This window comes from Geotrypetes seraphini, chromosome 6 (assembly GCF_902459505.1).
Source record: "Geotrypetes seraphini chromosome 6, aGeoSer1.1, whole genome shotgun sequence".
In the NCBI taxonomy this organism is placed as follows: domain Eukaryota; kingdom Metazoa; phylum Chordata; class Amphibia; order Gymnophiona; family Dermophiidae; genus Geotrypetes; species Geotrypetes seraphini.
The window spans coordinates 137499440-137522984 of record NC_047089.1 but is presented as its reverse complement, the minus strand read 5'-3'; the positions used below and the strand labels follow the sequence as shown (position 1 = coordinate 137522984).

Here is a 23545-nt window from a genome sequence, read left to right as displayed (position 1 = left end):
CTTGAACAAATTTTGTGGTCTAATTCTCCCCCCCCCCAAAAAAAAAAAATAAAAAAAAGCTGTGAGAACCTGAAACCTTGAACCATAAATATGCAGTTTGTAAACTGTGTAAGCAAAATGCACCACTTTGCCTGATCCTTAAAATCTGGAGCAAGGACACTCAGCTTGGAAAAGAGAGAACTGAGAGAGAGATATGTAAACCCTTGCTTGCTAGGTATGCAAGACAGGATTTGCAGGTGCAGTTTTCCAGGGTCCTTGTTATTAGATGACAATTTACTGTGACAGTGGCAGGCTAGCCTGTTTTCGAAGAACTGTCTTCTGCTTCATGTTCTGTTGTGGATTAAGAACTGGTTAAAAGTAGAAAACAGGGGGTTGGGTCACATGGCAATTTGTTTCAGTGGTGGAAGGTAAATAATGAAGTGCTGCAGGGATCTGTATTGGGACTGGTGCTATTTAACTTATTTATAAATTATCTAGCAATGAGAACGAGTAAAGTGATTAATTGGCCCTTGTCCTAAAGCTTAGCATGCGCTAACGGAGTTATCATGCTAAATGCTGATAAGTCCATTTTATACTTAGGGGCTTCTTAGCATTTAGTGCATGCTATTTTTGTTAGCATGGACCAAGATTTAGTAAAAAGGCCCCTTAATTTGTAAGTGACGCAAAACTATTCACAGCAGAAGCCCTAGAGACCCTCCTCAAATTCATCACTGAGCTATCCATCTCCCACAAACATGTTACCGTCCTGGGAGACTTCAACTTCCCGGACTACCCCAATACTTCAGGAATGAATAACAGCTTCCTCTCCTCCCACATCGATATGGGATTCCACCAAGCTGTGATCACCCCCATACACATTCAGCAGGCAACATCTTGGACTTAATATTCACACACAGAGACATGACTTCAGATCCCCGACAAGTAAGCTGCACCACCACTCCAGTCCCGTGATCAGACCACCACCTCATCAAGTTCCAACTCGCAATCTAAACTGCCCCAGCCCTGCTAAGAGGCCCCACCCCACCCACCCAACATTGAATTCCTAACTCGGTCAACCCAACAGACAAGGCCACAGGCATTTGTAATCTCAACAAAACCTGCATCCAACATCCCCATAGCATCGCCCTAGCGGCCTCTCCACCTGGCACTCCAACATCCAGTCCCTCTATAACAGCCTTGCTCAGTCAAAAACAACACGAATAACCACCAACAAACCTCCAGCACCCTGGTTCACCAATGACCTCTGATCCATGAAAAAAATCATTGAGGAAAGCAGAAAGAAATTGGGTCGAACACCCAAACAAAGAATCCAAAACACACTGGGAAAGCACATCTGCCACCTACAAAACCACCTTCCTAGAAGCAAAGAAAGCCTACTACTCACACCTCCTACAGAAAGTCCCAAATAGGTCCAGACAATTGTTAGACCTAACAAACCAGCACGTTACCAAAGCACAGGGAAACAGGCACAACAACCCTACTGACCTAGACAATGAGACTCTCTCGGACTTCTTCCAGTCCAAGGCACAAATCATCCGCAATAACTTCGACACCAACCCCCCACCAGCACATTCCCAACCTAATCCCAATATATAAGCATCAGCCATACTAACCCCACTTCACATGGCCATACATGCTAAGGTTCTCGAAACCCTGAGAGAACTCAATCCTCGACCCTTGCTCATCCAGCCTCCTGCTATTCACTGAAGACGCCATAGCTGAATCAATCCTCCATCATTAACTCCTCCCGTTTCTACTCTCTTCCCCATAGTTAACTCCTCCCTTTCCACTGGGGAGGTATCATTCAGCTGGAAGTCAGCTATTATCAAGAGGGGCCTAAGGGATCTTGCCAATCAAGTTTCAAGTTTTTGTTTTTTTTAATTTGATATAAACGCATTGTCATAATTTCAAAGTGTATTACAAATCTAAAAACAGGGGAGTAGTAATATAAATGTATGAAATTTGGACAGACTTATAAATAACATAAGTGATACAAAAGGAGGGAGGAACTACAAATGTTATAGTAAAGAAAGAACGAACAAATATGGGAAGCACAACAGGCCAAGTTTAAGAGAAAGAAAGAGTAAAAAGAAGTTAAACATCTAAGGAGAGGCTTGATCATTAAGGCTGAAAAATGATATGAGCGGAAAAGTGCTCATATTCAACAAAGTTATGTCTCAAAGGCATCCCTATATAAAAAGCTTTTTAGGGAGCCTTTGAATCTATCCAAAGCTGTTTCATTACATAGGTATCCTGGCAGGGCATTCCAAAGCTGGGGACCTGTCACAGAAAAAATTGCTGATAGCCTTGTGCCAATAATTTTCAGAGAGGGGATGGTAAGCAGATTCTCTTCTGTTGATCTTAATGTTCTCGATAAAGTGTGAGGTATGAGAAGTCGGTCAAGGAATAATGTAATCTTAGGCCACTCCCAACACATCTCAGAATGCACTGAGAGACAGGCCTAAGATTCTAGTTGGCCATGGGAGGGGTCTTAGGCCACTCCCCGGTGCATCCCATGATGCACTGTTAAGGGAAAGGCCCGCCATTCGGGTGAAGGCGGGCCTACCAGCTAGACGGAGGAAGCATCCAGCTGGCCAACTAAAAAAGGTGGCGGGGGGGGGGTGGATCTGGCTGGGCAAGGGGTCCATTTGAGCTGGGTGGCGGTATCCAGCAGGAGGGATTGAGCATCCCTCCTGTCAATGATCTTTGCGGGCGGCTTCAGGGGTGTCTGGCAGGAGGGATTGGGCATCCCTCCTGCCAGCGATCTTTGCAGGGGGGGGGGGTGGACAGGTTCTCTGATTCTCTAACCGGCACTTATGATAGATGCCGGTTAGAGAATTGTGGTGTTAGGTGAAGGACTGGCCCCTCCTACGCCTAAAAGGTCTTGTTTTGGGCGTTTGGGACTTTGGTGAATTTTTGATCTGGAATATGTTGTAAAGATAGACGTAGTGGTAGTCTGTTCAATTAAATGCCTGGATGTAGAAGTAAGCCATTTTTGAAAAAAGCCACATTTTGGGTGCGGGTGTATTTTTTTTGTTTGTTTTTTGAGAATGAACATTTTTCTACTGCTGACTTTGTGTGACTAGCGCTTTAGACCAAAAGAAGACTTAGATGGGTTTTTTTTATTATGCAACGTACAAACTCAAGGACTCTTTCCCCCCCCCCCCCCCCGACTTGAGTTTTGTTCATTTTGGCTTCTTTAAGAGGGGATGCCCACTACAATGCACAAACACCGCTGAGATAAATTTGCATGCATTGCCTTTAATATATGTGGATTTGTCTCATGTGTGTTCATTGTGGACATCTTGAAAGCTTCACTGGCTTCGGCATTCTATTTTTGTTCTTGAATTATTTGTAGGAGCACTAGCTTCAGTACACCACTTTTCCAAAATCTGGGTTCTTTATTTCTTGTCTATTAAAGAAATATTCCCTCTACTGGGTTTTCTTTAGAGCAGTGATCTCCAATCTTTTTCATATGTGAAAAAGCTCTGAGGGTCACCAAATGTTTCAAGCTTATACATTTAAGTCTATACTGGTTTAATACTCTGGCATTTGTTTTCATAATCATCTTCTGTGTTTTAACAAAACTTTGCTGTGGTTTCTACAGTTCTCTGAACACAAGTGTTTCATGCTTTGGCATACCACGACAGTACAAGTGCATCTAAATATAATTTTTGACCTGTCCTAAAGTTTTATATATATATGGTGTAGGCATAGTAGGCCCTATACTTGTTCTACATTGATCTTCGTCTACACCTGGCCTACAGCAATCCTTTTTTTCAGATATTAAATGTACTTTTGAGTAAAATACATGTTACTTTTTGTGAGTTAGATCCCATCTCATCACAATGGCTATCGTGCTCTAGACATGGGTTATCAGTTTTGGCTTTAAATATGATATATAACAGTTTAAATAAGGGTGAGGTCCCAGTATGCTGGAAAAAGGCATTTAGTAAAACTATTTTGAAGAACAAAGATCTAGCTATATTTAATCCAGCTAATTATAGACCAGTTTCAAATCTTTGTTTTTTTTTAGCAAAACTGACAAGAGCGGATAGTGTTAGAGCAATTGGTTTCTTATATCGAGTCATCAAAGGTTCTAAATCCAAGACAGATAGTATGTCAAACTATACACAGTACTGAGACAGTTTTAGCAGGTTTTAGCAGTGAAGTTCACTCTTATCTTGGATCACGGGAACTTCACTATGGTAGTATCTTTACATCTGAGCTCAGCTTTGATCTAGTTGCCCATGAACTTAAGATTGCTCCATGAGATAGGTTTAACAGGAGTGGTTTGGGATTGGTTTGTAGCCTTTCTCTGGGATCGTGCTTTTAGAGTAGTTACGGATAAGTCAACATCCAGAGATAGATTATTGGATTGTAGGGTACCACATGGCTCAGCCTTTTCATCTATTCTATTTAATATATTTTTGAGTCTGTTTGCAAGACAAATTCAGGAATTAGGAATCAGTATATATATCTATGCAGATGATATTTTGTTGGTCTATGATTTATCCCCTTCAACATTGGCTCTGAGCTCTCTTTTAGATGGTTTGAATAGGATAGAAGAATAGTTGGGGGAACATGGTCTAGTATTGAATATGTCAAAAACAATAGTATTTCCGGTGACAAGGTAACACCACAACTAGATCTTTTACTATACCATCAGCGTATAAGATAGTAGATAGTTTTAAGTATTTAAGAATTATAATTGACTGTCATTTGAATTTTGAGAAGCAGGTTTCATCTGTAGTTGCAAAAGGATTTGGGGCCTTAAGACAACTTAGAGCTAGTCGAGATTTCCTGGATGAGAAATCGTTACATACTTTAATCCATGCTTTTGTTATATCTAAATTGGATTATGGCAACTTGGTATATGTGGGAATAATAGTTGGGCAACTGAAACGTTTATAAATAGTACAAAATGCGGCAATTCAGCTGTTAGGTCGCGCACATATCTATGACCATGTAATTCCATTAAATTTGAAATTCCGTTGGTTACCAATGGAATTTAGAATTAAATTTAAAATCCTGATATTGGCACATAGGGCATCATTTGAGTTACAAACAACCATTATATCTTTCTAATCTTGTCGGACAGACGCCAGAGGGTGGTGGTTAATGGAAGTCGCTCGAAGGAAGGAAAGGTGACTAGTGGAGTCCCTCAGGGTTCGGTGCTGGGGCCAATCCTGTTCAATATGTATGTAAGTGACATTGCTGAAGGGTTAGAAGGAAAAGTGTGCCTTTTTGCAGATGATACCAAGATTTGTAACAGAGTAGACACCGAAGAGGGAGTGGAGAATATGAAAAAGGATCTGCAAAAGTTAGAGGAATGGTCTAATGCCTGGCAACTAAAATTCAATGCAAAGAAATGCAGAGTAATGCATTTGGGGATTAATAATAGGAAGGAACCGTATATGCTGGGAGGAGAGAAGCTGATATGCACGGACGGGGAGAAGGACCTTGGGGTGATAGTGTCCGAAGATCTAAAGGAGAAAAAACAGTGTGACAAGGCAGTGGCTGCTGCCAGAAGGATTCTGGGCTGTATAAAGAGAGGCGTAGTCAGTAGAAGGAAGAAGGTGTTGATGCCCCTGTACAGGTCATTGGTGAGGCCCCACTTGGAGTATTGTGTTCAGTTTTGGAGACCGTATCTGGCGAAAGACGTAAGAAGACTTGAGGCGGTCCAGAGGAAGGCGACAAAAATGATAGGAGGCTTGCGCCAGAAGACGTATGAGGAGAGACTGGAAGCCCTGAATATGTATACCCTAGAGGAAAGGAGAGACAGGGGAGATATGATTCAGACGTTCAAATACTTAAAGGGTATTAACGTAGAACAAAATCTTTTCCAGAGAAAGGAAAATGGTAAAACCAGAGGACATAATTTGAGGTTGAGGGGTGGTAGATTCAGGGGCAATGTTAGGAAATTCTACTTTACGGAGAGGGTAGTGGATGCCTGGAATGCGCTCCCGAGAGAGGTGGTGGAGAGTAAAACTGTGACTGAGTTCAAAGAAGCGTGGGATGAACACAGAAGATTTAGAATCAGAAAATAATATTAAATATTGAACTAGGCCAGTTACTGGGCAGACTTGCACGGTCTGAGTCTGTGTATGGCCGTTTGGTGGAGGATGGGCAGGGGAGGGCTTCAATGGCTGGGAGGGTGTAGATGGGCTGGAGTAAGTCTTAACAGAGATTTCGGCAGTTGGAACCCAAGCATAGTACCGGGTAAAGCTTTGGATTCTTGCCCAGAAATAGCTAAGAAGAAAAAAAAAAAAATTTAAATTGAATCAGGTTGGGCAGACTGGATGGACCATTCGGGTCTTTATCTGCCGTCATCTACTATGTTATTCTACATACCTAGTCGCTTGTTGAGATCTTTAAATGACAACAGAGTAGCTGTTCTCCATATCTCAAAGGCTCACCTTGCCTCAACCAGAAATGGTGCATTTTCTACTTAATTCCAATATTGTGGAACAATTTACCAGTAGAGTTAAGGAAGGAAGAATCATTTCAAAATTTTAAGAGACATCTAAAAGCATAGTTTTTTCAGATGGCTCTCTTGAATAGAGAGCTGCATGGGAACGGGGATGACGGGAATCCCGCGGGTTCCCCTTTCGGGTCACGGGGATCCTGCGAGGTTCGATGCACTTGAGCCGCGAGGCTCATCTTCTTTTTCCTACCTGCCCTGCCGCAGCACACAGCCGATCGGAAGTCTTCCACGATGTCAGCGCTGACGTCTGAGGGAGGGCTTAAGCAAAGCCCTCCCTCCCTCCGACGTCAGCGCTGACATCGGGAAGACTTCTGATCCCGTCGGCATCAGAGGGCGCTCCGGCTGCCCTCTGATGCCTCTCCAGCTGCCCTCTCCTGTCTCCCCTACCTAAAAACTATATATGCGGTTTTTTTACATTCGTGGGGGATCCTGGAACAGAACCCTCGCGAATATCAGGGGAGTAATATAAACCGCTTTGATCCTTTTTGGCTTTATTGGCGGTATAGAAAGATTTTAATAAACATAAACTATCCAAGTGAACAAGATTGGGCTTAATGAATTTGCAGGACTTGAGGAACATTTCAGCCAGTTTGAAGGCCACCATAGAGGACTTCGGGGGCTGAACATTGAAGACCACTGCTTTTAGAGCATCATGTGATCATTTACCTGCTTCAGTCTCTCTTCAGATATTTTGACACTAGCTCTGATGCCTTAGATTTAGGAGCACATGCTCCAGGCCATTGCCTGCAGGCATTGATTAGCAGTTAACATTAGTGTCTTTGTTCCCTCCTTTGTATGCATTGAAGGTTGAAGCTCTGCAGCTTTCATTCAGTTCAGAGTACAGTGGTGCCTCGCATAACGGCCGCCTCGCACAGCGAACGCTGCGCACAACGAACTTCTTGTCTTGATCCGTACAACGGACTTCGTTTCACACAACGAAGTCGCCCGAGCTGCATCCGCGCCTACTGCTGATGCGTTGGGGGGGCGGAGCTACTCTCGCCGCTTCCCCGATGCTAAAAAAAAAGAAAAGAAAAGTGGACGGTTTGCTCGTTAGGGAGCTTCGTTGCGTTTTAGACATAAAAGGCAGCCCTTCCACTCCCCGAGCAGGAAGTGAAGGGAGGAGCCCGGAGCTCGCGCCGCTCAGCTGATCCCACGCTCGCGCTCCGCTCTAGCCGGTGCAGCACAGGGCCATTGGAAGAGAAGCAGCAGCCGCTGGCCGTCATGGAAGTGCAACTGGCTCCCTTCCGGGCCTGGGCCGACTTCTTCCCGGGCTCCGATCGCTTCGCCAAGCCCGATTTCAAGGACATCAACAAATGGAACAACCGAGTGGTCAGCAACCTGCTCTACTACCAGACCAACTACCTGGCGGTGGCGGCGCTGACGGTCCTGGTGGTGGGGTGAGTCTGATGGGCCCCGCCCTTTCGGACCCTCTCGAGCCACCGTTTGCTTTCTTCCCGGAAGGGTTTGGGGCTAACTTCAGCTTCTGTGTCTGGAGGTTTTCCAGTTCTAGCCCTATTTTACAGGGATGCTTAAATTAAGAACTAGGACTTCCAATAATGATTAAAAAAAATGGACGTTTAACTGCAGTATTGGGTCCCTTCCTTTTACTTTGCTGAACAGCAGAAGGTGGTAGATGCTGGATTTGGCAAGGCCTTAACGCATGGCACTGCCTGCTCACTCCATTAGGAAACATACAGTGAAGATGTGCAAGATTCGATAGACTCTACTTAGTCTGTCTTTAAATTTAAAAAATGTGTGTTTTTAGATGTATCTAAATGAAAATAATAAAAAATTTATCTTTTTTATGTCATCTTAGCATATTTTATGCTGCAGAACGAATTATTTTGTTTTACATGTATTGTTATGGGAAAATGCGTTTCACATAACGAACTTTTCGCATAACAAACTTGCTCCTGGAACGAATTAAGTTCGTTGTGTGAGGCACCACTGTATATGAGTGAGCTTACTCAATTATCTTACTTGAGCTATTCTTAATTTAAGTTCAAGGCAGATTACAATTATAGAAACATGTAGAATGTACATTTCGCCAGAGCATAGCCAGAGCGCTAAGCATTTTCTCTCTCTCCCCCCAACTGCTGACTTGTCAAACTTTTGCTGTTGAGGATGCTCAAGCCCTACCAGCTGAAGAGATTTCACTGCTGGAGCTCCCACCCATACTTCCTGAGCAGTGAAGAAGCCAGTGTATATTCTAGCCTCCAAATCCGACACTTCTGCAAATGGTCAGTTTAATGCATGAACTAATCATGGGCAGAAGTGCTGGCATCGATGGCTGGAGCACTCAGTTGGCTTCCTGCTGCTCAGTCAGCATGGGCGGGAGCTCCAGCAGCGAATCTCTTGCTCATCCCCCATAAATTTGGTGCTGCAAGTATGAAGGGGAGGTTGGGGGCCTGAGCCACTGCATTTTGAAATAACCCCCAGTTTATTAACATCAAGTACTGTAACCAATAGCAACTGCATACATTTATGTCAACCTCAATAGGGATTCTTAACAAGTAGTTCCACATAGAGAATGACATGGGGATGAATTTATCACCATTCTTGCGGGATCCAATCCTGTCCCTTCCCATCCCCATAAGCTCTGTTCCTATCTCTCATCTGCACAAGCCTCGAACACTTATGATTTTAAAGTGTTTGAGGCTTGTGTAGATGAGGACAGAACTTGTGGGAATGGGATGAGGATGGAGATAGATCCTTTGGGAACACAGACAAATTTTTCCTCATGTCATTCTCTAGTTCCAAATATACCGGTGATTGGGAATAGTACAGGTTTTTATTTTTTTTTAATGTGGTTAACAGCTGTTAAACAGCTTTCAATCCATGATGATGTAGTCTTTAAACAGACTGTTTCCATAATTCTAATGGCATTCAATTCCATAGCTCTAGCTCCTCCCCATTATTGTCTATCTTCTATATTTTGCAAACTGAAAATTACCCCTCAGAATGCAAATCGCCCTTAACTGTAACTTTCAGGAAAATTTTCATAGAAAGCATGTGTGTTTTAATGTGTTACCTATGTTTTATTTTAGGAATGAGAGGAAGTATGTGGAGAAATACTGGAAAGAAGTACAAGTTGGAGACTTTGTTCAGCTCCGTTGTAATGAAATCATTCCTGCTGATGTTCTGCTCCTTGCATCTAGTGACCCAGATGGACTTTGTCACATAGAAACTGCCAACCTTGATGGGGAAACCAATTTAAAACAAAGACAAGTAGTAAGAGGATTTCTAGAACTGGTAAGTAAAACTGGTTTTAGTAGATATAAAAGCTTTACCCTTCTCCCTCTATATTCACGGAGGTTAGGAGCAGAGCTGGCCCAAGAATATTGAAAAATCGTGAATAACTCTTAGGGCTACTCTTAACCACCCCCACCTCCCTCCTGCCTCCCGGACTTCTCCACACTGTACCTGGTAGCCTAGAAGTAAAGTGGGGTAGGAGCGATCTTCCTACGCTCCTGCCCCATGCAGAGCCGTCAACAAAAATGGTTGCCATGAGTTCTCGCTATAGTCTTGTGAGACCACGGGAACTCACGGGTGCCATTTTTGTTGACAGCTCTGTATGGGACAGGAGCTTAGGACGATCGCTCCTGCCCCGTTTCACCGCTAGGCCATCAAGTACAGTCTGGAGAGGTCTGGAAGGCAGCGATGGGTCAAGGTTTAGAAACATGCAAATAACTGAAGTTGCGAGTCCTAAACCCGTGATTTTGGAGGGAGACATATATAACTAGATGACACCAGCAAATCGCAGAGCTACACATGGAGCTACATCTTTCAGGTATCCACAACCTCCCACATTAGGAACTCCTGTCCTGTTGTTTGCAGTGCAATCTAGTTTTAGGGTCACAAAACCAGGGTTGAGAGCAGGTTGTAAAAGGTTTGGGGTTTTTTTTCACTTTATTGTTACACATCTGTAAATCAGCTCCCCCTATCCCTCCCTCTACTCCCAAGGGACTCCTCTTGCTCTGCACACTCACCCTAACACTGGCTTGGAGCTGTCCGTAGGCTTTAGTCATTGGGTGGGGGGGGGAGGTTGTATGCTGTTTCTCTCACCATTGGAGGGAACCACTAGTAGCTGAATTTACATCAAGTGTAACACTAAGGAGTTCCTTTGTATAGAACCTTTGGTCGCTGCTTCTATGTATGCTAAAAGCAATGTTGAAATATTTGGGGGGAAATTCTATAAATGGTGCCTAAGTTAGGTGAGACCTAGCTGAATTTTGCTCTCATTCCAAATTTGTTAATTGACTTTAATTGGCATTTTAATTGAAAATGCCATTAAAAGTACATTTTAAAAAACACATTAATTTTAATTGAAGTGTGCAGAATTCAGTGCGACACCAACCTGAAAAAGTGGGAGTGGTTAAGGATGGAGAATAGGCGCGGTATGACATAGGCACTGGTAAATTAGGCCAGAAAAACTCTGGCCTAATATACTATCGCCTATCATTAGGACGCCTAGCAAGGACTGAGTCAAGTTAGGTGTTGGTAGGTGCAATTCCGTAAATGGTGTCTAGCAGTTGATTGATAACTGCGCTAAGCATAGCCTAGGAGTTTGGCACCGTTTATAGAATCGGGCTCTTTCTGCATTAGGCGCACAACAATTTGCTCGTTAAACTGGTTAAAACTAGTCAAAATGGCAACGTTACAAGCCCAGTTAGCTTTGAGCATCGGGGCCTGAGTCTCTGTTGAGCCTTGACAAAAATAAAATTCCTGACAACCAAAAGCTGTAACGGTTAGATTTGTCTTTTATTATTTGATTGACCATCTTTCCAAAATATCATCAAAACATATATACCAAAAATACATTATCTTTTTATAATTATATATTACTTATATTATTGATTTTAATATTTGACAATTTTCAAATTGCAAATCAAAGAAAAAATACAATGTAAACAGAAATAAAGATAAGATTAACATTTAAGAATTTGAGGCCAAAAATGTGTTATAGTGATAAAACAATAGCATTTAAATGATTAAAAATTAAAATAGGGCAGAAAAATAATGGGAAATCCAATTTAAGGGGGTTATTTTTTTATACTGGGGCAGCTACACAGGACAGGCATATGATGTGCCTATTTTATAAAGGCAAAATAAAGATCCAAGTGTCTTTTATAAAATAGAAGAGTCAAAGGATCTTGTACGACTTTACACATTCTCCAAAGCAGGAGTAAGTTTGTGCATGTATGTGCTGGTAAGAGTTGGTGCCTAGGGTAGTGAGAAATCTTTTTTGCCCCTTGTGATTTTTCCCCTATTATTGTATAATTATCACACTGAATTGTTTCTGATCTTTATACAAAATGTAATATTAGATAGAAGAAAATCTTGAGTAAACACATAAAACAATTTGTACATTGTTGCATCATTTATTGACTAAACAAAATTATCTAACCCCATATCGTTTTTGTGAAAAAGTACCTGCTCTTTTAGTTTATCAATCAATTTATCAAATTGAATTGATAGATTCATCTGATTGAACATATTCAGGTTTGGTTACAGCTAGTCTTGTTGAATCTAAACCTCCCTATATACTGTATATTGAACCTTTTCATGAGAGCGAAGTAGTCGCCCCAGGGTTTCTATAAAAACACTGCCACGATCAAAAGAATTTCCAGAAGAGATGAGGAAAAAATTGTTGAACTATATCAGTCTGGAAAGGGTTACAAAACCATTTCTAAAGCTGTGGGACTCTGCTGAACCACTATTACAGCTACAACCTCCAAATGGAGAAGATATGGAACAGTGGTGAGTCTTTTCTGCAGTGGCTGGTCAACCAAAATTACTTCAAAGACATAGTGACAAATTATCTGAGAAGTCGCAGCAAATGTCAATTTTTAGAGAGGAAAAAGATCTCAGAAATCGGCTCAGAAGTTGTAAAATGGAATGATCCGAGACTTATCAGTTCCAGATTTCTATCATGGACCTTTGAAAAAAACCTCTCTTTTTATTACATTACATTAGAGATTTCTGTTCCGCCATTACCTTGTGGTTCAAGGCGGGTTACAAAAGAATATATCTGGCAATTTCCAGGGGAGATAAAGAGTAGATCAGGTTGCTTCGGGGTATTGGGAAGTGGGAAGGTACTTGCGGTATTAAGTCGTTTCCTGGGATTTCTTGAAAAGTAGGCTCTTTATTTCTTTTCTGAACGTTTTGTAGTCTGGGGTCGTTATCAGTAGGTTGGAGATTTGCTTGTCTAGTTTTGCTGCTTGTGTGGCTAGGAGGCCATCATAGGTTTTTTTCCGTTTAATTTCTTTATATGTGCAATTTGCAGTGTTTAAACTCAAATACATACTGTAGAATGCCTGGTGCCAATAAACTTAATATTTAACAATCCTTATTTGCAATGAGTAGGGTTACCAGATGTCCGGATTTCCCTGGACATGTCCTTCTTTTGAGGACATGTCTGGGGGTCCGGACGGCTTTTCAAAACCTGACACTTTGTTCAGGTTTTGAAAAGCTGGGAACAAATCACTGTCTGGCAGGAGCTGTGCTGATGCGTACCTGCCGGGCGAGAGCAGGCAGCAGGGGGGCGGGGCTAGGGTGGAATTGGGGGTGGGACTAGGGTATAATGGGGTGGGGTGGGTGGAACTGGATGGGCCTGGGGGCAGGTCTAGGAGGTCCAAATTTTCCAAATGGTAAATCTAGTAACCCTAGCAATGAGTGGTATGCTTCCTGGTAGCTTGATTCATTTGGACAAAAGAAATAAGAAGCAGCTTTCTAAATACGATCCTGGAAGAAGCTGTTTCTACTTGCGAAATGGGTTTGGACAGGGCTGTATATTAAGATAAGTATCGCTGAATATATGCGAATAAGGATTGGTAAATATTAAGTTTATTGGCACCAGGCACTTTATGTATTTGAGTTTAAACACTGCAAATTGCACATATAAAAAGAGAGGTTTTTTCAAAGGTCCATGATAGAAATCTGGAACTGATAAAGTCTTAGACCATTTCATTTTACAACACTTCTGAGCCGGTTTCTGAGATTTTTCCTCTCTAAAAATTGACATTTACTATACAATAAGATTTTGGATACAGGCAAGTTGTTCATTGTGCTTCTTACTCCATCTTTTATAGATGAATAAGTCACAAAACATCCCAAAGATCTGCAGGCTTCTCTGGCCTTGGCTAAGGTCATGACTCACAATAAGAAAGAGACTAGGTAAAAATGAGATTCATGGGAGTTGAACAAGGCAGAAAGAGCTGTTATTGAAATGAAACATCTGTGCTCATCTCACAGTTGCCTAAAACACACCTGGATGATCCCCAAGCCTTTTGGGATAATGTTCTGTGGACAGACAATAATAATAATAATAATAATAATAACTTTATTTTTCTATAAGTCTTTAAAAACATAAAAATAAGAGGCACGATCCAACAAAATAAATGACAGTCCAGCACAGTATGGTATAAGCTGTTTTAATTCAAATGAGCTTGATGCAGCCATGTTTTGGCTTGCACCTGCATTAGGGGCAAAAATAATGATCTAAAGTAGAGAATGAGACGGGGACAGTTTGCCACGATAAACCGCTGGTCACCGCAGTAAATCCTCAAGAATGGAGACATTTGCAACTGGTTTACCGCAAGAATGGGGACATTTGCAACTGGTTTACCGCAGGAATGGGGACAAGACCTTTTACCGCCCCATGGGAGCAGTGAAAAGTCTTACTCCTGTGGTAAAAAAATTGCACCCATGTCAGACTCTGCATCTTCTCCCCAGCTCCTCTTGTGCCTATTTTACCTTCAGGAGCCAGCCATGCCACGATGAAGACAGAAGGAACTCAAAAACAGCGCCTGAGACCAATGTGATTTAAAGAATAAAATTACCAGACAACAAAAAGAAAAAAAATAAATTTATTTTATATTTTGCGATGAGAATATTACAGATTTGAAATATGTATCCTGCTAGAGCTGGTATTAGACATAACTGGGGACCGCAAAGTCCAGGCTGTGCTTCTTTAGCTTCCAGCTGGCTTAGGGCTCTCTCTCTGACCAGGGGACAGTTGCCCTAGTTGCACTCCCCTAATATTATTCTTGCCATGTGTGACTAAAGTATTCTGTTAGCTTGATTTTTCTATGTAGCATTCTGTAGTAATTTGGTTTGTTCAGTTTTCACAATAGTGAAGGGGATATTTGTGAAAGGGAGGGGAGATGGGTTTTGTTGAACCTTGCTCTTTTTATTTGTGTTTATAAAATGACAGTTGTCTGAGGAGAAGCTTCCACCTACACACACGCAACTGCAGGGCGGCACAAACAGGCTTCACCGGCATCAGTTTCTTTTCTAAAGCGTCGCAAAGGTATGGGGGAGGGACGGAAGGGGCCATGCGTGCGATCGGTTTCTTTACACTGCAAAGGTAAGGGGGAGGGAGGGATATTCTCGGGCCGCTGAAGGGCGGTGAGATGGCGAGGGATGGGTGGATGCTGCGGGGACGGGGTGGTGAAGGGGACATCGGGTTCGGGGACGGGCAGTGAAGGGGATGGTGGTCCGGTGACGGGGCAGTAACAGGGACAGATTTTTTCCCCCCGTGTCATTCTCTAATCTAAAGTCAAATCAAAACATCAATAGCAAAGATACAAACAAATCATATATGAAAAATATACCATAATGTACATGAGCCAAGTTAACCCTCCTCCCTTTATGAAGCTGATTTGTGTTTTTTTTATCACCGGCCTTGGTGGTAAAAGCTCCGATGAATTCCTATGAGCGTCAGAACTTTTATCGCCACGGCTGGCAATAAAAAAAAACGCTAACGCATCTTCATAAAAGGTAAATTCATGTTATGCATCAATATTTATGCAAATATGAATGAAACATATGGGGCAATGATGTACTTTAAAAGATATGAAAATATTATAGTGCATAATTAATGTCCTATGAAAGTGCAATCTTATACAAAAATTATTGCACGTTCCCTGTAGCCTTTTTCAATCTCTAAGCAGTAGTTATATCTGACAAATGTATCCCAAAAATAATCTTTTTTATTTTTATTTTTTATTTATTGTCTTATTTACATCAAAGCAAACAAACTTTGAATAAGAAATTAAAATACAAATCCTGAAAGGAAATTTTTCCATATCTTAGTTACAACAATAAGTCCACAAAAAAGAAAAGAGGGAGAAAAAACCTTTCACAACTAAGGGAAGTTGGAACTTAGAAAAGGCAAAAGGAAATATGGAGACTGTTAAATCAATTTTATGTTTGATCAGGTTCATGGACAACTTGTTCACTATCCGGTTTTCTGGAAACTGCCTTGCCTTCCAGGAAAAATTGTAATTGTTCAAGTTCATAAAAAACATAACGATTACTTTGATAGGAAATACAACATTTACATGGAAAGCATAGTTGAGAGGTAGCCCCCAAATTCAAAACTGCTTGACGAAAGGTTAAAAACTTCTTTTGTCGAGATTGTGTCCATTTAGAAACGTCTGGAAATATGTCAACCTTAGAGCCAAAAAACTCAGCTTTTTCAGTTTTGTAGAATAGTCGAAGAATTGCTTCTGTGTCTTGAAAAAAGACAAATGTAGCTAATAGTGTGGCTCTAGCATTAATTTCTACCTGGGAAGATTCCAAGAATCCAGTAATGTCCAGTCCAATTGGTTCTTTAGCTGCTACTTCTTCCTTACTTAAGTTTCTGAAGTGGAGGCATATTTGTCTCTGAATACTTCAAGACTGAGGTAAAAAATAATTGAAACATTTCCTTTGGAGAGCACAATCTGGAGACAGGAAAATTAAGGAGGCGCAAATTGAGGTTCCGATTAGCATTCTCCAGATTTTCTATTTTCCTAATTAATATATTCCTATCTCTTAAATATTGATCAGATTGATTTTTAACTTCAGAAACTGACTTTTCAGCTTGATGTAATCTAGTTGAATGTTGCTGAAGTTTTTCCTCTAAAGCTTTTATTTGTTTTGTGGAGTCAATAAGAGGAACAATAAATAGGGAGCATACATAGAAACATAGAAATAGATGGCAGATAAGGGCCATGGCCCATCTCGTCTGCCCACCCCAATGACCCTCCCCTACCTGTCACTGTGATTAGATCCCACATGTCTATCCCATTTGGCCTTAAAATCAGACATGTTGCTGGCCTCAATGACCTGAAGTGGAAGACTATTCCCAGCGATCAACCACCCTTTCAGTGAAAAAGAACACCGTGCAGTTTCCCGTCCCTGATTTTCCACGGATGCCCCCTTGTTGCCGTGGGACCCTTGAAAAAGAAGATATCTTCTTCAACCTCAATGCGGCCCGCGAGATACTTGAACGTTCCTCGAGTGAGTAGAGCTGTAACTTCTCTAGCCGCTCCTCGTACGGGAGGTCTTTGAGTCCTGAGACCATCCGGGTGGCCATTCTCTGAACCGACTCTAGCCTCAGCACATCCTTACGGTAATGCGGCCTCCAGAATTGCACACAGTACTCTAGGTGAGGTCTCACCATGGATCTATACAATGGCATAATGATTTCAGGTTTACGGCTGACGAAACTCCTGCGTATGCAACCTATGATTTGCCTTGCTTTGGAGGAAGCTTGCTCCACTTGATTGGCAATCTTCATGTCTTCACTGACGATCACCCCTAAATCTCGTTCTGCTTCAGTTCTTGTTAGGATCTCGCCATTAAGGGTGTAAGTTCTGCATGGATTTTGACTGCCCAAGTGCATGACTTTGCATTTTTGGGCATTGAAGCTGAGTTGCTAGGACCTAGACCAGCGCTCCAGTAGAAGTAGGTCGTGCATCATGTTGTCGGGCATTGAATTTCTGTCTGATGTGCTTTTGCCCACTACATTGTTTAGTTTGGCGTCATCGGCGAATGTTATTTTACCTTGGAGCCCTTCCGCCAAGTCTCTTATATAGATGTTGAACAGGATCGAGCCCAGGATGGAGCCCTGAGGCACTCCACTGATCACTTCCATCATTTCAGAGGGGGTGCCGTTTACCACTTCCCTCTGAAGCCTACCTCCAAGCCAGTTCCCAATCCATTTCGTCAATGTGTCGCCCAATCCCATAGAACTCATCTTGCTCAGCAACCTGCGGTGTGGTACACTATCGAATGCTTTGCTGAAGTCCAGGTAAACGATGTCCAGGGACTCCCCAACATCCAGCTTCCTTGTCACCCAGTCAAAGAAGCTGATCAGGTTGGATTGGCAGGATCTCCCCTTAGTAAATCCATGTTGTCGGGGATCCCGTAGATTCTCCTCGTTCATGATCGTATCCAATTGGCGTTTGATTTGAGTTTCCATTAGTTTGCTCACTATTGATGTGAGACTCACTGGTCTGTAGTTTGCTGTCTCCATCTTGGAGCCTTTCTCCACCTTGGAGCCTTTACCTGATGTAAATTTTCAATAGCTCCCCAGAGTGCCTCTATGTCCTCGATTGCGGGCTTCACTAGTGGCTTTAGGGGTTGAATAGTAGAAACTCCTGATGCTGAAATCAATTCCATATTCTGAGAGTCTTCCACCTCTCCCAATGCCAACTGAGAGCCCGATTCTCCACCTGATCCTCTCGATGCACTCCTCTGCGATGTTAGTCCTTCCTGGGTTAGAGGGGAAACCGGCAGTGCCATTGGTGAAAAAACTCCCAACACCTCCCGCTGCTCTGTCAGATCGTCCTGCATTGCTCCAGGCCGTGGAGGTATTCCTGGTCCTGCCGGGCTCAACGATATCTCGTCGTCCAAGACGGGGGTCTGCCCTCTCCCGGCAGCGCATATGCCCTGAGTAACAGGCACATCAAAGGTGGTGATTGCTGTTTTCCGTGGCGTTGAAGTGGCAGCTGAAGCGGGAGGAACTGTCTTCTGCCTCCCTCTTCTCTTCGGCATGCTCTGAAAAAGGTATTCCAAAAAGGTAATCAGGTAACTTTAATCTTTAAAGCCTAGAGTGGGAGTCTCCAACTATGCAACCTTCTCCATTGCCATCTTGGTTTTTTCCCCCTCCCCAATAATAATCTTAAAATAAATACATAGCAGATGAGATATTGATTTATTTTAGAATTATGTTGGCATACATATGTCAGATATGTGTGTATTTTATAAAGAATATAGACACTGCTAATCCTGCCCTACTCCACTGATTCTGTGTCCCTGATAACACTTGTATATATCAACAAACAAAAAAGTGGAGTCCAAAAAAAAAAATGATGGAATTCAATAAAAATCTATCCCCCCCCCCCCCTTTATGAAGCCACATTAGGCTTTATTATCGCAGTCTTCAGTGGTAAAAGCTCCAACGCTCATAGACTTCCTATGAGCATCGGAGTTAATACCACCGTGGCCGGCGACAAAAAACCTAATGCGGCTTCATAAAAGGGGACCTGTATTTATTGCAAATGGGTCACAGTCAATAATCAGTACTTCCTTGATGTACATGCATGATATGACTGTCCAGTAACACATTTTTTTTTCTAGCACTTAACTTTTATACATGTATAACTCCTTCAACCCCTCTTGACAACTTTAAGTGTCTGCTTGACAGTGTGAAACATTTTTCTGTAAGTTCAAGTGGCTTATAAAATTATCCCCTAAAAAGTAGCAAACTTAGTAAAAGCTTCTTGAACCTTGCTACTAAATCGCATAGATAATAAAAAGCAGAGAGAAATTACTTCTAATTTTCTAAACAGCTAGCTTCTTTCTTCAGAGGTTCTACTACATAATGTTCCTGCCAGTGGCGTAGCAGGGGTAGGAAGTGCCTGAGGTGCTGCCCCCTCTCCACTCCACTTCCCCCCACTCCATTCCTCCTCCCGCACTAACCCTCCTGGCTCCTCCTGTGCCCTCACACCCTCCCTTCCACCCCGCACCTCTTTAAATCTTCATGAGCATGAGCAGTTTCTCTGGCCTGCTGCTCACACTGGCATTGAATTTCCCTCTGACGTCACTTCCTGGCCCCGCAACCTGGAAGTGATTTCAGAGCGAGCCGGGCTGTTGTGAGGAGCAGGCTAGAATAGTTGGCTCATGCTGGTGAAGATTTAAAGAGGTATGAAGGGCAGGGAGGGCATGAGCGTGGCATAGGGGGGACAGAGATGTGCCGGTGCCCTCACCAAGACAGTGCCCGGGGCGGTCCACTCCCCTTTAGTAATCCACTGGTTCTTGATTTTGTGTGATACGCCCTCTTCTATGGTCTTAGGAAAACTGACATAGGCTGCTCTAGTCCCCCACTGCATTTCCCTGATTCTGCTAGGGCAGGGCAGGACTGCAGTGTACCATGCTTATTCAGGCATATCGAGCTTCATGCTACAAATTTTGTATTCCTAACAAAGCTGTTAATTTCTAGGTCAGAGCATAATCAGTTTGTTCAATTCATGTAACTTATAAACACTTTTTTTTTGTTCTCTTGTATCTATATTTCCTCTGTTTTTCCTTGTTTATTATCTTTTAGGGAGTCGGTGTTTTTGCCCAATATTTTCTCCACGTTCTTTATGCTTTTCACATAACAAAACATGACCTGAGAGTCAAACTAAATATTTGGAAGGTGTGGCACATTTTGGTCTGAAATTAAACAATAATATATTTTCCCTACTGAGACTAGGGAGTGGACAGTGCTCAGCGTTAATGTTTGTGCTGTCCTTTTCATAACTTGTAATATTCCAGAACTTTCAGACGTGCCACTAGTACAGGGCATTATTTGAGTAAGTGCTGTTTGTACTGTACGTAACAGACTAAGACAGTGTGTCAAGATACAAATGCAATTTGGACTCGTATATGAGCTTTTGACCTACGCAAGACCCAAATTGTTTGCAGCTACAGCTCTGTGTTTTCATGCTCCCAGAGAATGTTTGGCTTGCATGTCAAGTACTTCTGAACTAGAAAAAACTTTATTTTTGTTGTGGTGTAAGGAGCAGGAGTAAAGGCATGTTTTTTGAATATTTCATGGGCTTTGGTTTTTAAGAAAATTGTTTTCAAATGTAGACCCTGAGGGCCAGATTCTGTAAACGGTGCCTAAAAACAGCGCTAATTACGTGTCAGTCATGCAACAGCGCCATTTACAGAATCATGGCTTTTGTCAAAGGTACAAATGTCCACTAAGGCAGCCCTTCCAGACGATTGTTTGGGCTAATTACTTACACATTGACAGTGCATTTTGTCAAAGGTAGGCATGAGAAATATAGGCCACATTTCTGGCACCTACGTTTGACAAGAATCGGGTCTACGGAGGCGCCTTAAAACACCCAAGGTTATTTCTGGCATTAACCACACCTACTTCATCCTTAGGCATTCTAAGACACCTCCACAGATGCGATGAAGGTGCCATTTTTCTAGATGCCGGTAACAATGTTTAAAACATTTTTCAATTGCTTTTACCAATTAAGTTAAGCGCCATTAGGGCGCCTACCAGTGCCTAACTTAAGGCACCGTTTGTAGACTATGAGCCTGATTTACTAACGTGCATGAATCAGCCTCAGTGTAGGGTTACCAGATTTTAGGCCTGTAAAATCCAGACACATGGCTCCGCCCTGTTCAGCCCAAGTTCCGCCCCAGCCCCCCTCCCCCAAAACCACTTCTCCTAGTGTTTGGAGCTGCATTTGGAGGGCCTCCGAGCATGTGCAGGTGTGAAGATGCCCTCCCAACGCCGCCCTGAGTTCAAAGCTTTTCAAAAACTGGACAAAGTGATAGGTTTTGAAAACCCATCTGGATGCCTTGACAGTCAGTTAGTTATTTTATTTGATATATCGCAATTACTAACAGGAATTGTCAAAGTGGTTTACAAGAATAAAAACAAGGGGGGGGGGTGTAAAACCAATTAAAAAAATAAAACAAATAGGGTAATAAACTTGAACAAGGAAACAAGACACGCGAAGGTTCGCTAGGAGAGGGAAAACTTACAATGTAATATGGGGAAGAACATAAAAGGAAACAACAAAGGGTGGAAGGGATAAAGAAAGAAGAAAAGGAAAAAAATGTTCATGTTGATGACCATAAGAGATAAATCTATGAGGAAGATGGTTCAAATGCCTTTATAATATAATATAAGTAATATAAATTATGATTTAAAGTTCTTAAATGAGAACATGTCTGGGCAAATCCTGACATCTGGTAACCCTACCTCAGTGACAATAATGGGCCTTCCTTCAGATTCTATATATGGTGCTCAAAGTTGCGCATGCAATCAACCACTTCACATAAGATTCTGATTTTAAACTGAGAGCTATACCACCTCCCTTTTTCCTGGATCTTGGCTAAGAGTAAATTCTATAGTTAGGCATTCAATGCTACTTCACCACAGGGCCTCATCCTTAGTAAGCCAGGGTTTTATAAGTAAAAAATAAATTAGTGTTAGATGAAACCATGTAATCAACACCATGTTTACAAGAGAGCTCATGGCTTGGATGACTTCAAATATAGGTAGGGTTACCTTATGACTCCAGAAAAAGGAGGATGGATTGAGACATCCGGGTTTTACTTCCACTGCAAGCAATGAAAGTAAGGAGGACAGATAGAGACATCTGGATTTTATTTCCATTGAAATCAATGGAAGTAAAACCCATATGTCTCAATCTGTTCTCCTTTTTCTGGAACCATATGGTAACCCTAGATATAGGAGTAGTTAAAATTTATATAATTCTCTGTAATTCTTTCTGGTTCAAAAATGACTAGTTGATTCTTTTCAATGGACTCTTTTTTTTTTTTCTTATTAAAAAAAAGAAGAAGAAGAAAAACTCTGATTTCAGCAGCAGCTTTTAATAGCATGAGGGGCTCTTATTGGACTGTAAGCAAGCTGCGTCTGGTGCAGGGAAAGGGCTTTGATTTGTGTGGGTGAAAAGAAAGCTCCGCTTTTGGTCTTCCCTAATTGTTAGCTTCTGCCATTCAGTGGCTTCTTTAAATGGACACCAGCATCACATGGATGGAAAGTTATAGTTCACTGTCAAATGTGCCATTCCTTTCTAAATTGATTGAGAAGGATGCTTTGATGAAGTTCGATATTTGGATGCCAACATTACAGACAACTTAAGACTGTTATTTGGTAAGGGAGTGGCTTTGGTATTGCATATATTGGATCTGAGTGCAACATTTGATACTATGGATTAGAATATTTTTGTTAAACTATTTGAAGAGAAAGGGGCTTGGAGGTAGAGTACTAGAACAGGTCACTTCTTTCATGCAAGGACGATAATTTCCATCAATAAGCAAGGTGGAGCCGGGCACCCAAGTGAACTAATGTCATCCAGTGCAGGGATAAAACTGCTTTCCCAAAGCTTAGAATGTCAGTCTAATTTCTTCTTCTATAGATACATAGATGTTAGTGCCCTGTGTGTGATCTGTGCCAATCAGATTAAAGATACCTTCAGAGCAATTGGTTCAGGTCATTTGGACCACCTCCAAATTCTTGACATTCCACTAAACAAGAAGCATATACCCTTTTGCATAAGCAGCAGTAATAATTTTTTTTTAAAAACCCAACCACCCTGTATAAAGCCACAAGTTTAAATGAACCACATAAAATAAAATCTGCCTTAGCAGAGTGGTATCCATGTGCAGGTTGAAATGGCCCAATACAAGGGCAGGGTATTCCATTTGAATAGTGCGAACCAGTTATACCACACCCTCTGAGATATAATCTTAACTGATAGGGGCATAGTAATAGCCAGCTTATTAGCTGAAGCCATCTGTAATATTTTTAAAATCCAAGATGGCCACCGCTAGAAAAATCACACCAAAAACAGCCCGTGGAGATCTCCCTGAAGGAAAACAACACAGAGAAAGGTGTTTTAGAGGTGGGGGACCTAGTTTCTGTGGTCATAAACCTTTAAATTCAACTTTTGGGGATCCCCCAATTTTCCCCATAGGCTACAATTGCCTTACTCACTGTGCAAGGTGGTGCCTGCCTGCTTCAGCATAGGATTTAAACTGGAATCAATTGAGAAAAAATCTGCACAAATTCGCTGGACAAACCTGGTCTTCTGGCTGCCAGTCAGATTGAGATTGGACTGAGCCTTAACCCCTGAAAGACCACACTGTGAAGGGGGAAGGACCATGCAGTCAGCACACTGTTTGTCCCGGCTGAGCCAGGAAGGAGCCAGACAGCCTGTGCTCAAGCTCATGAGTAAATCGGGAATGTGA

The 23545-nt window shown here is 42.1% G+C and overlaps 1 protein-coding gene across 2 annotated transcripts in view; it reads left to right on the top strand.

Annotated features, from left to right (window-relative positions):
- Positions 1 to 23545, top strand: part of ATP10A (ATPase phospholipid transporting 10A (putative)) — a 297371-nt gene that overhangs the window by 84426 nt on the left and 189400 nt on the right. For both annotated transcript variants that reach the window (XM_033948248.1, XM_033948247.1), the window contains exon 2: positions 9535 to 9739. In XM_033948248.1, the coding sequence (XP_033804139.1) occupies positions 9535 to 9739 (205 nt within the window). The remainder of the gene's footprint in view (positions 1 to 9534; positions 9740 to 23545) is intronic.